The 13,602-nt window shown below is 38.9% G+C and overlaps 1 protein-coding gene across 4 annotated transcripts in view; it reads left to right on the forward strand.

Moving 5' to 3' along the window:
* Positions 1-13,602, forward strand: part of LOC138434251 (putative uncharacterized protein ENSP00000383407) — a 280,367-nt gene that overhangs the window by 47,627 nt on the left and 219,138 nt on the right. The window contains exon 3 of one of the 4 annotated variants that reach the window (XM_069578617.1): positions 13,361-13,441. The exons of the other annotated variants lie outside the window; for them this stretch is intronic. Within the exon in view, the coding sequence (XP_069434718.1) occupies positions 13,388-13,441 (54 nt within the window). The 5' untranslated portion in view covers positions 13,361-13,387. The remainder of the gene's footprint in view (positions 1-13,360; positions 13,442-13,602) is intronic. 4 annotated transcript variants of the gene reach the window in all.

Here is a 13,602-nt window from a genome sequence, read left to right on the forward strand (position 1 = left end):
CAAAATCACTTTGGACAGTGACTACAGCCATGGAATTAAAAGACAATCCTTGGAAGAAAAGCTGTGACAAACCTAGACAGTGTATTAAAAAGCAGAGACATCAGTTGCCTACAAAGGTGAAGCGAAGTGAAGTGAAGTTGCTCAGTCGTGTCTGACTCTTTGTGACCCCATGGGCTGTAGCCTACCAGGCTCCTCTGTCCATGGGATTTTCCAGGCAATAGTCCTGGAGTGGATTGCCATTTCCTTCTCCAGGGGAACTTCCCAACCCAGGGATCGAACCTGGGTCTCCCATCTGAGCCAGCAGAGAAGTCCGTATAGTCAAATCTGTGGTTTTTCCAGTAGTCACGCATGGATGTGAGTGTTGGACCATTAAAAAGGTTGAGTGCTGAAGAACTGATGCTTTCGAATTGTGGTGGTAGAGAAAACTCTTAAGGGCCCCTTGGACTGCAAAGAGACCAAACCAGTCAATCCTAGAGGAAATCAACCCTGAATATTCATTGGAAGGACTGGTTCTGAAATGGAAGCTGCAATCCTTTGGCCATCTGATGCAAAGAGCTGACCCATTGGAAAAGATCCTAATGCTGGGGGAAAACTGAAGGCAAAAAGAGAAGGGACCAGCTGAGGATGAGATGGTTAGATAGCATCACTGACTCAATAGACATGAATCTGAACAAACTCCAGGAGATAGTGGAGGACCAAGGAGCCTGGTGTGCTGCAGTCCATGGGGTCACAAAGAGTTGGATATGACTTTAGTGACTGAAAAACGACTGCACATTGATGTAGCAAGATGCCACTTGTTTCAAGCTCTAGCCAATATTTCCATTTGCTCTAATCTGAATTTTCCCATAGTGATTCACTTCCCAAAGCAAATAGAGAGTATGAAATAATAAATCATGATCTGAAATACAGTATACATTCGATAAGCTTATTCTTTTATTTTATCAAATGAGTGAAACTTTTGCCAAGATAAATAAAATATGTTTTCCACATGATATTTAATCATTATAATATTCTTTCTTAAGTTAAAGTTAATTTAATTTAATTGTTATTAGAATGAAATATACAGAATGCAGAATAGAAAACAAAATAGAATTAGGTCTCAATAAACTTCCAAATCTGCTTTCCTTACAGTTGCTTATGAAAAGGGAAAAATAGCAATATAAAAGCTTGTTTTCCTGAAACACCATCTGTTATTTTTGTTTAAATTAAGCTCAGTGCTCTAAAGGTTATGGATACTGTACAGTAATTAGCACCATTATGGGAAATGTTTTTAATTTTATGTATTAGACTTCTTCAATTATACAAACATAGAATTCCAAAATGCTCTCTTTTTTTTTTTTAGTAATTTAATTCATATATTTATTTTTGGCTGTGCTGAATCTTTGTTGCTGCTAACATCCCTAAGAATAAGGCTCTCTTTTTATTTTTACTTTGTAGTTGTGGAAACTGAGACACAAAGAGATGAAATCGGTTGCATATAACTGCACTTTAGAGGCAGAGTAAGGTTTTGAAGTCACATGGTTTAATTCTAGATTCCATTCCCTTTGCTATTACAAGACACCATATCATGTTTTGGAAATTTAAAACCTTTAGAAAATTATGGACAATATTCAGTTTATGGTAGTCAAGTTTGGGAAAAGGAGGAAGAAACATATGAAGTGTCACTTATTTATTTATTTATTTCCCTCTCCTCTAATTTATTAAAGGGTTTTTAAAATAGATTTATTTATTTATTTATTTATTTATGGATGTGCTGGGTCTTCATTGCTGTGAGGAGGGTTTTTTCTCTAGTTGTGATGAGCAATGTCTACTCTCTAGCTGCGGTGTGTGGGCTACTCATCGTGTTAATTTCCCTTGCTGGGAAGCATGGCCTCTAGGGTGCAGGGGCTTCAGCTGTTGAGGCTCTTCGGCTCAGTAGTTGCAGCTCCCAGACTCTAGGGCACAGGCTCAGTAGCTGCGGCACACAGGCCTAGTTGCTCTGAAGCATATGCGATCCTCCTGGATCAGGGATTGAACCAGTGTCTCTTGTATTGGCAGGTGGATTCTTTACCACTGAACCACCGGGGAAATTATACTAAACAGTTTTGAAGCAACTGATACATTATAAATATTTTAACATATTACAATTAATCTTTCTTAAAAATAAAGTGAAAAAATTGAGACCCCCCAAACTTATTTCAAAACTTAATGAAATTTAATGAGAATGACCCTTTTATGTACAACACTTTATTCATTTCACGCTATCGTTAGATTCCCAGCTTCATGTTATACATTACATGGTGTGTGTGTGTGTGTGTGTGTGTGTATTAGTCAGTCACTTGCATCCAGCTGTTTGCTAACCCATGGACTTGTAGCCCAACAGGCCATCTATCCATGGAATCCTTCAGGCAAGAAAACTTGGGTGGGTTGCCGTTTCCTTATCCAGGGCATCTTCCCAACCCAGAGATCAAACCCAGCCACCCACATTGCAGGCAGATTCTTATATCTGAGCCACCAGGGAAGCCCACATTACATGATATATTGTGCTATATAATATAGTCTAGAAATTCTAACCATTGTGCTCAGGAACATTTGTTACCTTCTCTGAAGGTTCTGCCTATATATGAGAATTATTTATCCAAACATGGTTTATACTAGAATAAACTTTACACAGACAGCTCTTACCATGAAAATGAGATTCATCCCTAAATAACTGCTCCACACCATTTTGGATGCTTTGTCTTCGCCTTTGTACCTTCTAGCCATCACCACTGCCCTGTGCTACTATCCCTTCCCCTTGACTGTGTCTATAGAGATATCTCCTTTATTTTAAAAGTGTCTTTTAAAATTCAGATTCAAGGACTTCCCTGGTGGTCCAATGGTTAAGAATTCACCTTGCAATGCAGGGAATGCAAGTTCAATCTCTGGTTGAGGAACTAAGATCCCTTATGCTGTGGAGAATTAAGCCTGTGCACCTCGACGAGAGAATCTGTGTGCAGCAACAAGAAAGATCTCACATAACAAAATGAAGACCTCACATAACCACATACCATACACTGAGACCCCATACAGCCAAATAAATAAATTAAATAAATATATAACAATAAAAATTCAATAAAATAGAAGAAATATATCAAAAATATTACCAATAATACATGGCACTCTACAATTTAATCTGCTTTACCCTTTGTTTTAATACTTGTTATAGGTTAAATTGTGTCCCCTACAAATTCATATCTTGAAGTCCTAAACCTGAATACATAAGACTGTGACCTATTAGAGAGATTTAGAGACTTAACAGAGATAATCAAGATAATCACTAATAACAGATTATTATCTGAATACATAAGAATTATTATCTGAATACATAAGAATGTGACCTATTAGAGAGATTTAGAGACTTAACAGAGATAATCAAGATAATCACTAATAGATTATTATCTTTTGCAGATAGTATCTGCAACAGACCATAATCAAGTTGCAGTGAGCTTATGAAGGTGAGCCTAGTCTTGTTGTAAGAACAGGAAATCCGGAAATAGACACACACTGAGCGAAGGCAATATGGAGAGATACAGAGAGAAGGTAGTTGTTCCCAAGCCCGAGAGAGCGTATGGAACGTAGCTTTCCCTCAAAGCCCTCAGAAGAAATCAGCCTTACAGATGATATATTACCTCAGACTTGTCAGCCCCAGAACTGTGAGACAATACATGTCTGTTGTTTAAGCTACCCAGTTTGTGATGTTTTGTTGTAGCAGCCCAAACAAACTAAAACAGTCCTCTTAGATCAAAATGAGCAAAAACACATTTCAAACAGCTTGGCCAAAAATTAGAATTTAAGGAAGGAGACTGGGATCCTTCATAGATTCAAGGAAAGTTGGACAACAAAGACCTGACCTACAGAGACTAGAGCACCCCAGGAACTTGGGCAGCATCTTCCCCTCTCTTTGTCTCTGTCTCATAGACCATATCACCTCTTATCCCTGTTTCTATCCTGCAGACAAATCATGTTTTTGAACGCAACTTTGAGAAAGCCTACAAAAGGTACATGTCCCATAAACTAACAAATGCTTATTAATATTAAGCTTAAATCTCAGTTCCAAACCCATAGGAGACATACATCTGATGGGCATGATGTAAATCAGGCGTCTATCCCTGTTTCAATCTGCTACAGCCAGAGAGGCAGAGCTACAGAGGTAAATAAGGCTTTGGGGAGCAGGACCACATTACCACTGTTACGGGGCTTGAGCATATATGTCTTCATGGGCCTCATCATCCTTAAGCAAAACTAATACAATTTTATGTTTGGGACTTCCTGGGTGGTCCAGTGGTTAAGAATCCATCTTGCAAAGCAGGGGGCATAGGCTCAAGCCCTGGTTTGGAAACTAAAATCCTACATGCTGTGAACCAACTAAACCCTGCAGCCTGTGCCCTGGAGAACCTGCCTGCCACAACCAGAGAGTCCCTGCGCTGCAACAATAGACCCCACAAGATGCAATGAAGAGCCTGCGTGCTGCAGCTAAGACCCGATGCAGATAAATAAATAAATGGTAGTGGTGGTTTAGTCACCAAGTCATGTCTGACTCTTGCAACCCATGGACTGTAGCCCAACAGATTCCTCTGTCTATGGGAATTTTCCAGGTGAGAATGCTGGAGCTGGTTGCCGTTTCTTCTCCACGGGATCTTCCTGAGCCAAGGATAGAATCTGAGTCTCAGGCAGATTCTTTTACCACTGAGACACCAGAGAAGCCCAAATATATAAATAAATAATATTAAAATATGAAATGCTAGTATGAAGAATCTTTTTTAAAATTATGTTTTTAGGATTACATTGATTTACAGACTTTATTATACGTTAAAACATTTCTTTGTCATGAAATTAACTTTTCTCCTGATTTTAAAGAATTAAGACATTTTCATGGGCTTCAAAAATTACCGTCCTATAGTGTGCCTACTGTGCCTAATATGACTATTTTTCATGAAGTGAACTTTTTAGGCAAAGATAGGGTATGTATGTATAGCTACACATTTCTATTTAGGTAGGTTTTTCAAAGTCTTTTCTCATCACTTTTCCAATGAGACACAATTTGTGTTGTTGTTAATACAAGTAATATCAATGCTGGAGAGGGTATTTTTTCCTTGTGTGTTCCTCCATCTAATGCCTTTCAGATTTATAACTGACACTTGTTGACTTCCACCACTTGATTCCCATATGGTCTCAAGGGTATAGAATAACCAGGATGCTTCAGATAGAAAAGACTTGGGGTAAATTATTTAAGCTCCTGGACAGAGCTAAGTATTTTCAAATCTCTTCTCCAGGACATAGGGTTATATTTTATCAGCTATATCCATGATAACATCTCACTGAAGCATATGTCACTAGTCTATCCTTCATAAGTAAAATAAATCAAAAAGTCCATTGATTCACTAAAAATACATATATCTTGCCTTTTAGATGACATTTAATTATGGGTCAAATTGAACAACTGTAGAGGTGTATTTTCTGTGTTAGATGCCTGAAAGGGTTTTGAAGGCTTATTTGACTTCTCTATTATATGCCGCTTCTGAACTCTTTTATTTGTACTGGCAATGATGATAGAAATGAAATAACAAAGACAAGTGTGCGATTATCTCCTGAGTTTTAAATCTAATAGGTTGAGCAAATCTAATAGGTTGGACAGAGGTTGAGTATGACTATTACACCTAAGTGACTATTTCATGGAGCTTCTAGCTGGACTACTATCAAATGACTGAAATATCCAGTGAAGCATAGCTTTGGGGCAATTCACGGTTCTTACAGACATATAGGTTACTGAAGTAGCAGTAGTGTCAAAGAAATTGGGTGACCAGTTTTGAGAAATCAAATCAAAGTAAGACTCAGTAGAATGCCACAAGTTGCTCAGTGGAGTCATTCCATATTTTAGTTTGTGCATGGGCTCAGTTGGGTCTGATGCTTTGTGACCACAAGGACTGTAGACTGCCTGGCTCATCTGTCCATGGAATTTTCCAGTCAAGAACACTGAAGTGGTTGCCATTTTCTACTCTAGGGGATCTTCCTGACCCAGGGATCCACCTTGCATCTCCTGCATCAGCAGGAGGATTCTTTACCACTACACATGCCACCTCGGAATCTATGCTGCTGCTGCTAAGTTGTGTCAGTCAGGTGGCCAAAGTATTGGAGCATTAGCTTTAGCACCATGCCATACATTGCTGCTGCTGCTGCTAAGTCACTTCAGTCATGTCTGACTCTGTGTGACCCCAGAGATGGCAGCCCACCAGGCTCCTCCATCCCTGGGATTTTCTAGGCAGGAATACTGGAGTGGGTTGCCGTTTCCTTCTCCAATTCTCCAATGCATGAAAGTGAAAAGTGAAAGTGAAGTCACTCAGTTGTGTCTGACTCCTCACGACCCCATGGACTGACTGTAGCCCCCCAGGCTCCTCCTTCCGTGGGATTTCCCAGGCAAGAGTACTGGAGTGGGGTGCCATTGCCTTCTCTGTTGGAAGCTATTATGTATTGGTTATTCATTGTCATTTTAGGCTATGCACACAAACGTACATTGCATTCACCCTGAGAACTGCCATCTTTGAAAGCATCTTTTCTTGGGTGTTGAAACTTTCTGCTTTAAAATAACTGGAACTATACCAACTATACTATCAGCTCTTCTGGGCCTCCAGCTTACCATCTGCAGATCTTTGGACTTTGCTTCTGTAACCATATGACCTAATTTCTTATAATAAATCTTTCTATACATAGACATATGTCTAACTATCTACCTACATTTCCGCTACTGGTTCTATTTCTTTGGAGAACCCTAATACAATGAGTATATGCTAAGTAAAGCTCAGTCTAAGTTTCTTTCTTGTAACATATTTGCTTTGCATATTTACTTTTAATAATTTACCCAAAGTGGAACTAGCTTATTGAAGGCTCTCAAAAGGGCTTATTATAAGGAAATAAAATGAAAGAGATGGGAACTTCCATGATCAGGCATCTTTTCAGAGCAGATAACATTGTTTCAACCTAATCATCTATTTTATACTGGACTGGATTAGAGCTTTCAAACTAGTTGAGCAATAACACATTTCTTCATGGTGAATGAGGTACAATAAAAAGTTGAAACTTAAATGGCAGCTGAGGGCTTGTGGGGAGAGCTGGGCAGGATGGGGCACCTGCTCTAAAGATCTATAGGAGAAGTAGCATTCTCCAGCATTCACTGGAAATGAGCTTTGTCCAGGCACAGGGATGCTCTTGTATGGTGCCCCAGGCCAAAGAGATGAACTTGTCACCCAGGGTACAAGTGGTTAACAAGGTGAAAGAATAGGGGACCGCTACTGCAGTGGTAGCTGAGGCATCATGGCACTCTGAGTACAAAGATGGCTCCCGGATCTTCCTGGGAAGGCTTCCTTATGAGCTGACCGAAGGAGGTATGCTCTGTGTAATTCTCCCAGCATGGAAGATTGTTAGCATTAGTCTCATGTGGGGCAGAAAGACAGGGGTATCTAAAATATTCCACTTAATCTGCTATGAGGACCAGAGAAGTACAATTTTGGCCCTTTACAATTTTAATGGAATCAAGAAAAAGGGAAAAATTATCTGAGTCAAACATGTATCCAGCTACCATCCCCCTCAGGCCCCAGAGGAAGTGGGTGATGCCACCAGAAAGCTCTGGGAGAAAGTCTGTGGGGCTCAGACACCCACATCAGGTTTATCCAATAGCTCAGATGATGAGGCACTCTCAGAAGGGCATGAACAGAAAAAATCCAGAGAACAAAGAAGATCATAGTGAATACTGCTGTTGGAGGTAAAGATGAGTATGGACAGATGAAGAAGCCATTGTCCCTGCCAACCAGAGCCCAGATTTTAAAAAAGAAGGATGCTCAGGCTCTCATAAACATACCAAGGTGAAGTCAGAGAGTTTAGAGAGGGCTGCTGCTGCTGCTGCTGCTAAGTTGCTTCAGTTTTGTCCGACTCTGTGCGACCCCATAGACGGCAGCCCACCAGGTTCCCCCATCCCTGGGATTTTCCAGGCAAGAACACTGGGGTGGGTTGCCATTTCCTTCTCCAATGCATGAAAGTGAAAAGTGAAAGTGAAGTCGCTCATTCATGTCCGACTCTTAGCGACCCGATGGACTGCAGCCCACCAGGCTCCTCTGTCCACGGGATTTTCCAGGCAAGAGTACTGGAGTGGGGTGCCATTGTCTTCTCCACTAGAGAGGGCACAGAGCCCTAACAACCAACTACCCAGAGGCCAGCATGGCTGCTGCAAGTGACAGAGTCCTGCAGGGTTCAGAGGTACCTGGAGAGGGGGCTGAGGAAGGAGAATTCAGGTTCTGAGTTGTGCCCTTGATCAGTGGCCAGAGAGAAAGAGAGCCAGAAAGTGACAGAGGTGAAGCTCAGATAGATTTTAGCTGATCTGAAGGAATAGCCACACACATTCTCCAATCCCAGTAACCACAGGCCAGACCAAGGCTGCAACCTACTTAGATCCTCAGATTTTGAAATGAAAGGTTATATTTAAAATGCTCTGGAGCTGGAGCTTGCTATTAACATTATACAATTTCTGGGGCAGAATTTCTTTAAATATTTGAGCATCTGTTTTGGTTTTACTTTGTTTTCTTACAATCATTCAAAATTTTACAATGGTTGAAATTACATAACCAGATTTGTATGGCTCCTTTGTTGAACTCCTGAAGTTTTGATGCCTAAGATTTGAGTAGTGTTCTGTAGGGGTCCACCATATAGTAATCCCCTCCCAGAGTATTTAGCTTAAATATTGTCATTTCCTATGTAGCAGTATGTTCAAGAGTTAGAAGCACTAGTTGATCTCTGTAGTCTTTTATAGTTCTAAACTCCTTAGGTTCCTAGGGGAGAATTTCAACCAGCATAGAGGGAGCTTGTTAATATCACATGGTTTTTCTAGTAAGCAGTAAAATACATAGGAACTATTTAGGATTGTGCTTCTATACGGTTTTATGTATCAGTAGTCATAGATTTTTTTCTCACTGTACCTTCAGCTAAGAATAAAGGGTAAATGATTCTTACAGAAAGCAGTATCACTTGAGATACATGACTAATCATGGTAGATTAAAAAGAGATTATCTCTGCACATTCTTGCTATTCTTCTCTACTTTGTGTGTGTGTGTGTGTGTGTGTGTGTGTGTGTGTGTGTGTACTTCAATGGGGCTTCCCTTGTGGCTCAGCAGTAAAGAATTCACCTGCAATGCAGGGGCCACAGGTTCCAACCCTGGGTCAAGAAGATCCCCTAGAAGGGGGCATGGCAACCCACTCCAGTATTCTTGCCTGGAGAATCCCCATGGACAGAGGAGCTTGGTGGGCTATAGTCCGTGAGGTCACAAAGGTTCAGACATGACTGAAGTGACTTAAGCATGCATATATATATATATATATATATATATATATATATATATATATATATATATATATATATAGATGTTCTAAGCAAGTATGATATTTTATTCTCACAAGAAGCTGTTTTATCTGTTAGGGAGCTTGGGATATGTAAAGTGATATAGCATAATTGGAAATGCAAAGTGTTTCTGGAATTCTGTTAGTATTTGATGTTTGATTGATGAGCATTTCATTCCCATTTGCAATTTCATATTCTGCATATGGACAGAACTGCATATATGAACTTGCAAAGGTTACTGCTTAGGATGGAAACCTTAAGCTAACGTTTCAGAAATTGCCTGTCCATTTTAAATAAGAATAAGTTCCCAAGATTCTAATATCTTGAATGACTTTGAATATTGTGACTTTGGACCAATCATTTTTTAAATATAGGAATTCTATGGCCTGAAATTTTGTCAAAAAATTCTACTTATATTGCACTAGTACATATGAAGTTACCAGTACTATAAGCAATGAGCATATTGCTAATGTGCATTTACTCATCACGGAAATTTCTGCAGTAGACATTTAGTATGGATTGAAAGATCTTTATTATTGTAATATTTTCATAAAATAACTAAAAATAGAAAAATACTTTCAGATGAGTTATTAGAAATTAAAGACTTTATTTTTCCACATTTATTTCTAATCTTTGCTACATGCATGCATATTTTACATAGTTGTAGGCCTTTCATCTACCCATTTTACTCATTCATCCATTCAATAAGTATTTCTTAGGCCTATGCTAAATACCAGGGGCTATAACATAGTTGGGAATAAAAAATGAATACGATGCAATGCCTAACCAGGGGATGTCAAGATATAGTGGAAGTGATGCATATGTTAAGTTAAATTGGAAGTATATATGATCTTATTTGCAAAGCAGAAATAGAAACACAGAAGTAGGGAACCAATGTATGGATACCAAGGGGGTAAGGGGGTGTGGTAGGAATTAGAAGACTGGGATTGATAGATACCCGCTACTGTTACTATGCGTAAAATAGATAACTAATAAGAACATACTTTGTAGCACAGAGAACTCTACTTAATGCACTGTGTTGACATGAATGGGAGAGAGGTCCAAAAGGGAGGGATATGTGTATATGTATGGCTGACTCATTTTTTTTTGTACAGTAGAAACTAATACAGCATTGTAAAGTGACTATACTCCAGTAAAAATTAATTAGAAAAAGGTATGTGGAGAGTGCCCTGAAATAATAAAAGGAGATATGAGTGAGTCAGTGAGAGGAATGAGGTAAGAAAAGACATTGCAGGCATGGATTCCAATGGGGGCAGAACTGAGGGGAGATGCAAGTGGTTCAGTGTAAGTGGCAGCACATGGCCCTGTGAAATAAAGCCGTTGAGAAAAAGAGAGATACAAGTCCTTGCATGTCCTGCAAATTATTCAATCTTATCTTAATTTGAAGACATCATTGGTTTTAAAGGGAAAGTGACATGGTGAAAAATATATTTATGGAAAGAGCACCTGGCAGGAATGTAGAGAATGAAGCAGACGGAGGAGGCACTGGGTGCAGAGAGATGAGTAGGGAGCCAATTGCAGTAGTTTAGGAAAGAGGTCGTGAGAACCTCAACAGAGAGGCACCTTGGGACATGAGATAGAGAGGAACCCAGGATTCTAATAGATGCTTAAGAGATAATTCCAGGGGGAAAGGGAATGAATCCCCAATTTCCCACTAGGGCATATAGGAAGAGGAGCAAAGTCTATGTTGTAGGGAGGGAATGGAGGAAGATTGAGTTCCTTCTGCCCCTTGTCGGTCAAACAGGTTGATGGTGGCCCAGAATTTAACAATTAGGAAATTATTGGTAACCAGGGTGTGAGAAGTTCACAAGAAAGATGAGGAAGAAGACCAGGTAGCACTAAAAGTAAGAAAATATAAACAGCACTTTCAAATATTATCTCTTGCTTATTACATATAAAATATACAGCTTTCTATAATTCTAATGACTATATAATATGTCATGTAGTGAATATAGAATAATTTAATTAAATATTCAGAAATATTTTCTTCCTGCGTTGAGCATGTGCTTCCATTCATTGAGCATGTTCTTATTTTACTATTTCTTATGTTATTTATTTTTTATGTAATTTTATGTTATTTTTCCATGGGATAAATTTTCAAGACTTGAGTCATTGGGTTGAGGAATACAGTGTCTTCAGCTTTTCAGTTTTTCTAAACCATTGATCACCATTTATACATATGATATAAGTGAATTGGTTCAGTTCTAAAGAATTCGGTGAGTAAAATAAAATGACAAAATTCTTAACTGAAATCCATAGCTCCGATGAATATGGCCAGATATATACCATTTGTGTATGTGGTACGTGCCCAGTCATGTAGGGTAACCATTTTTCCCAAATATCATTCTTTTGAAATAAAGATAGGCCTAGAGTTAGCAAGACTTTCAACCAAAGCCATATTGTGAGTTCATAATATTCTTGTTTGTATGTGTGCGATACACTTATCTTGTTATTTAAAATTCTAATAGAATGAACAAAAAGTACTTATTTTATCAGACATCGGGAGAACTAAACTTTATTCTTAATTCTGTGAGGTGGGAGTAAAATCAACTGTATTAACTTGAAACGTCATCTATGGAGTCCTTGATGACTTCCTAGATCTCTTTACAATAGAGCTGTCTCTGATTAGAAGAGTAGGCAGGTTGCACTTTTGATGCTTTGTATTCATATTGTAGGGTTCACTTATTGTCTAAAGCATGTGACATAAATACCCATAGATTCATAATTGAAAATGAGCTATAAGTTAAATAACAAACTCTGTTATCAAAGATGATTGTTTTATAGGAGTACGTAATTTGGGGTAAGTGCATTACATAAGACTCAATAATTTGTGTTTAAATAATTAAGCTGGCTTGCTAGGCCTAGTGTTGAGTTTATTGTATTATCTCTCCCATATCCCCCCAGTGTTTTGCTTTTCATTTATATGAGAGAAATAAGATGCATGATATGAGTTTGGCTCACGTGTTTGAATATGGTTCCACAGGGAAGGTTTGATAGAGCTGAATCTATTGCTTTTTAGAGACCTTTTATTTTGAGCAGCTGCCTGAATAGCCTTCATTTTGTGACATCAAATGAAACGTATCTCTGCAACAGGAAGAGAGAAAGATACGACTGAGTGATGTTTTTTGAGTGAAACTTTAAATTGCGAGACCTTAAACTGAGATGGATACTCTTATAGTTACATTTTTGTAAAATGTGACAGACACAAAATTTTTTATCCTAATATTAAAGTGAAGTCACTCAGTCATGTCTGACTCTGCGACACTGTGGACTGTAAACTGCCAGGTTCCTCCATCCATGGGATTTCCCAGAGAAGAATACTACAGTGGGTTGCCATTTCCTTTCCCGGAGGGGCGGGGGGTCTTCCCAACCCAGGGATCGAACCCAGATCTCTGGCATTGCAGGCAGACTCCTTACCTTCTCTTATGTCTGAGCCACAAGAGAAGTCCATCCTAACATTAAAGTATTCTTTTAATACCCAGGGGTTTCTGTTTTGTCTCATTCAAATACATAGTCAAACTCTTTCCTTTCCATAGACAAGGAAATCATTTGGTTTAATCACTTCAGCTCTTATTCAGAAGGCATCTCAAAGGGCTCATCTACAAAAATAGATTTCAAGGCCACACATTCTGAAGGGCAATTCAGTCCCTCCTTTCCTCTCATGCTCCTGTGTTGAAATGAAGAACCTCAATTCATCAGCTGTTAATGTAATAAAAGGTACAAAATTTCATTGAATTGTGCTTCACCAGTAGGCTAGGATGGACTCACTCACAGCTTTATTCGTGAGATGGGGCAAGAGTAGTTTTTAGCCTATTCACATGGTCCCCAACCTATGGTGGTTCAGTTTACAAATTTTTTTACTTTACAATAATGTGAAACTGATAAAATATTCAGTAGAAATTGTACTTCAGAGCTCGAATTTTGGTCTTTTCCCAGGCTAACAATGTACAATGGTATTTTCACATGATCCTGGGCAGTGGTGGCAAGGCATACCTCCCAGTCAGCTGTGTCACAAAGGTAACCAATCACTGCACTTCAGCCATTCTGTACCCATATAGTCATTCTTTTATTTTTTTAATTTACTTATTTTTAACTGAAGGATAATTGCATTGCAATATTGGTTTGATTTTTGCCATACATCAGCATGAATTAGCCATAGGTACACATATGTCCTCTTC

The sequence above is a fragment of the Ovis canadensis genome, chromosome 1 (genome assembly GCF_042477335.2).
Source record: "Ovis canadensis isolate MfBH-ARS-UI-01 breed Bighorn chromosome 1, ARS-UI_OviCan_v2, whole genome shotgun sequence".
Classification (NCBI taxonomy): Eukaryota; Metazoa; Chordata; class Mammalia; order Artiodactyla; family Bovidae; genus Ovis; species Ovis canadensis.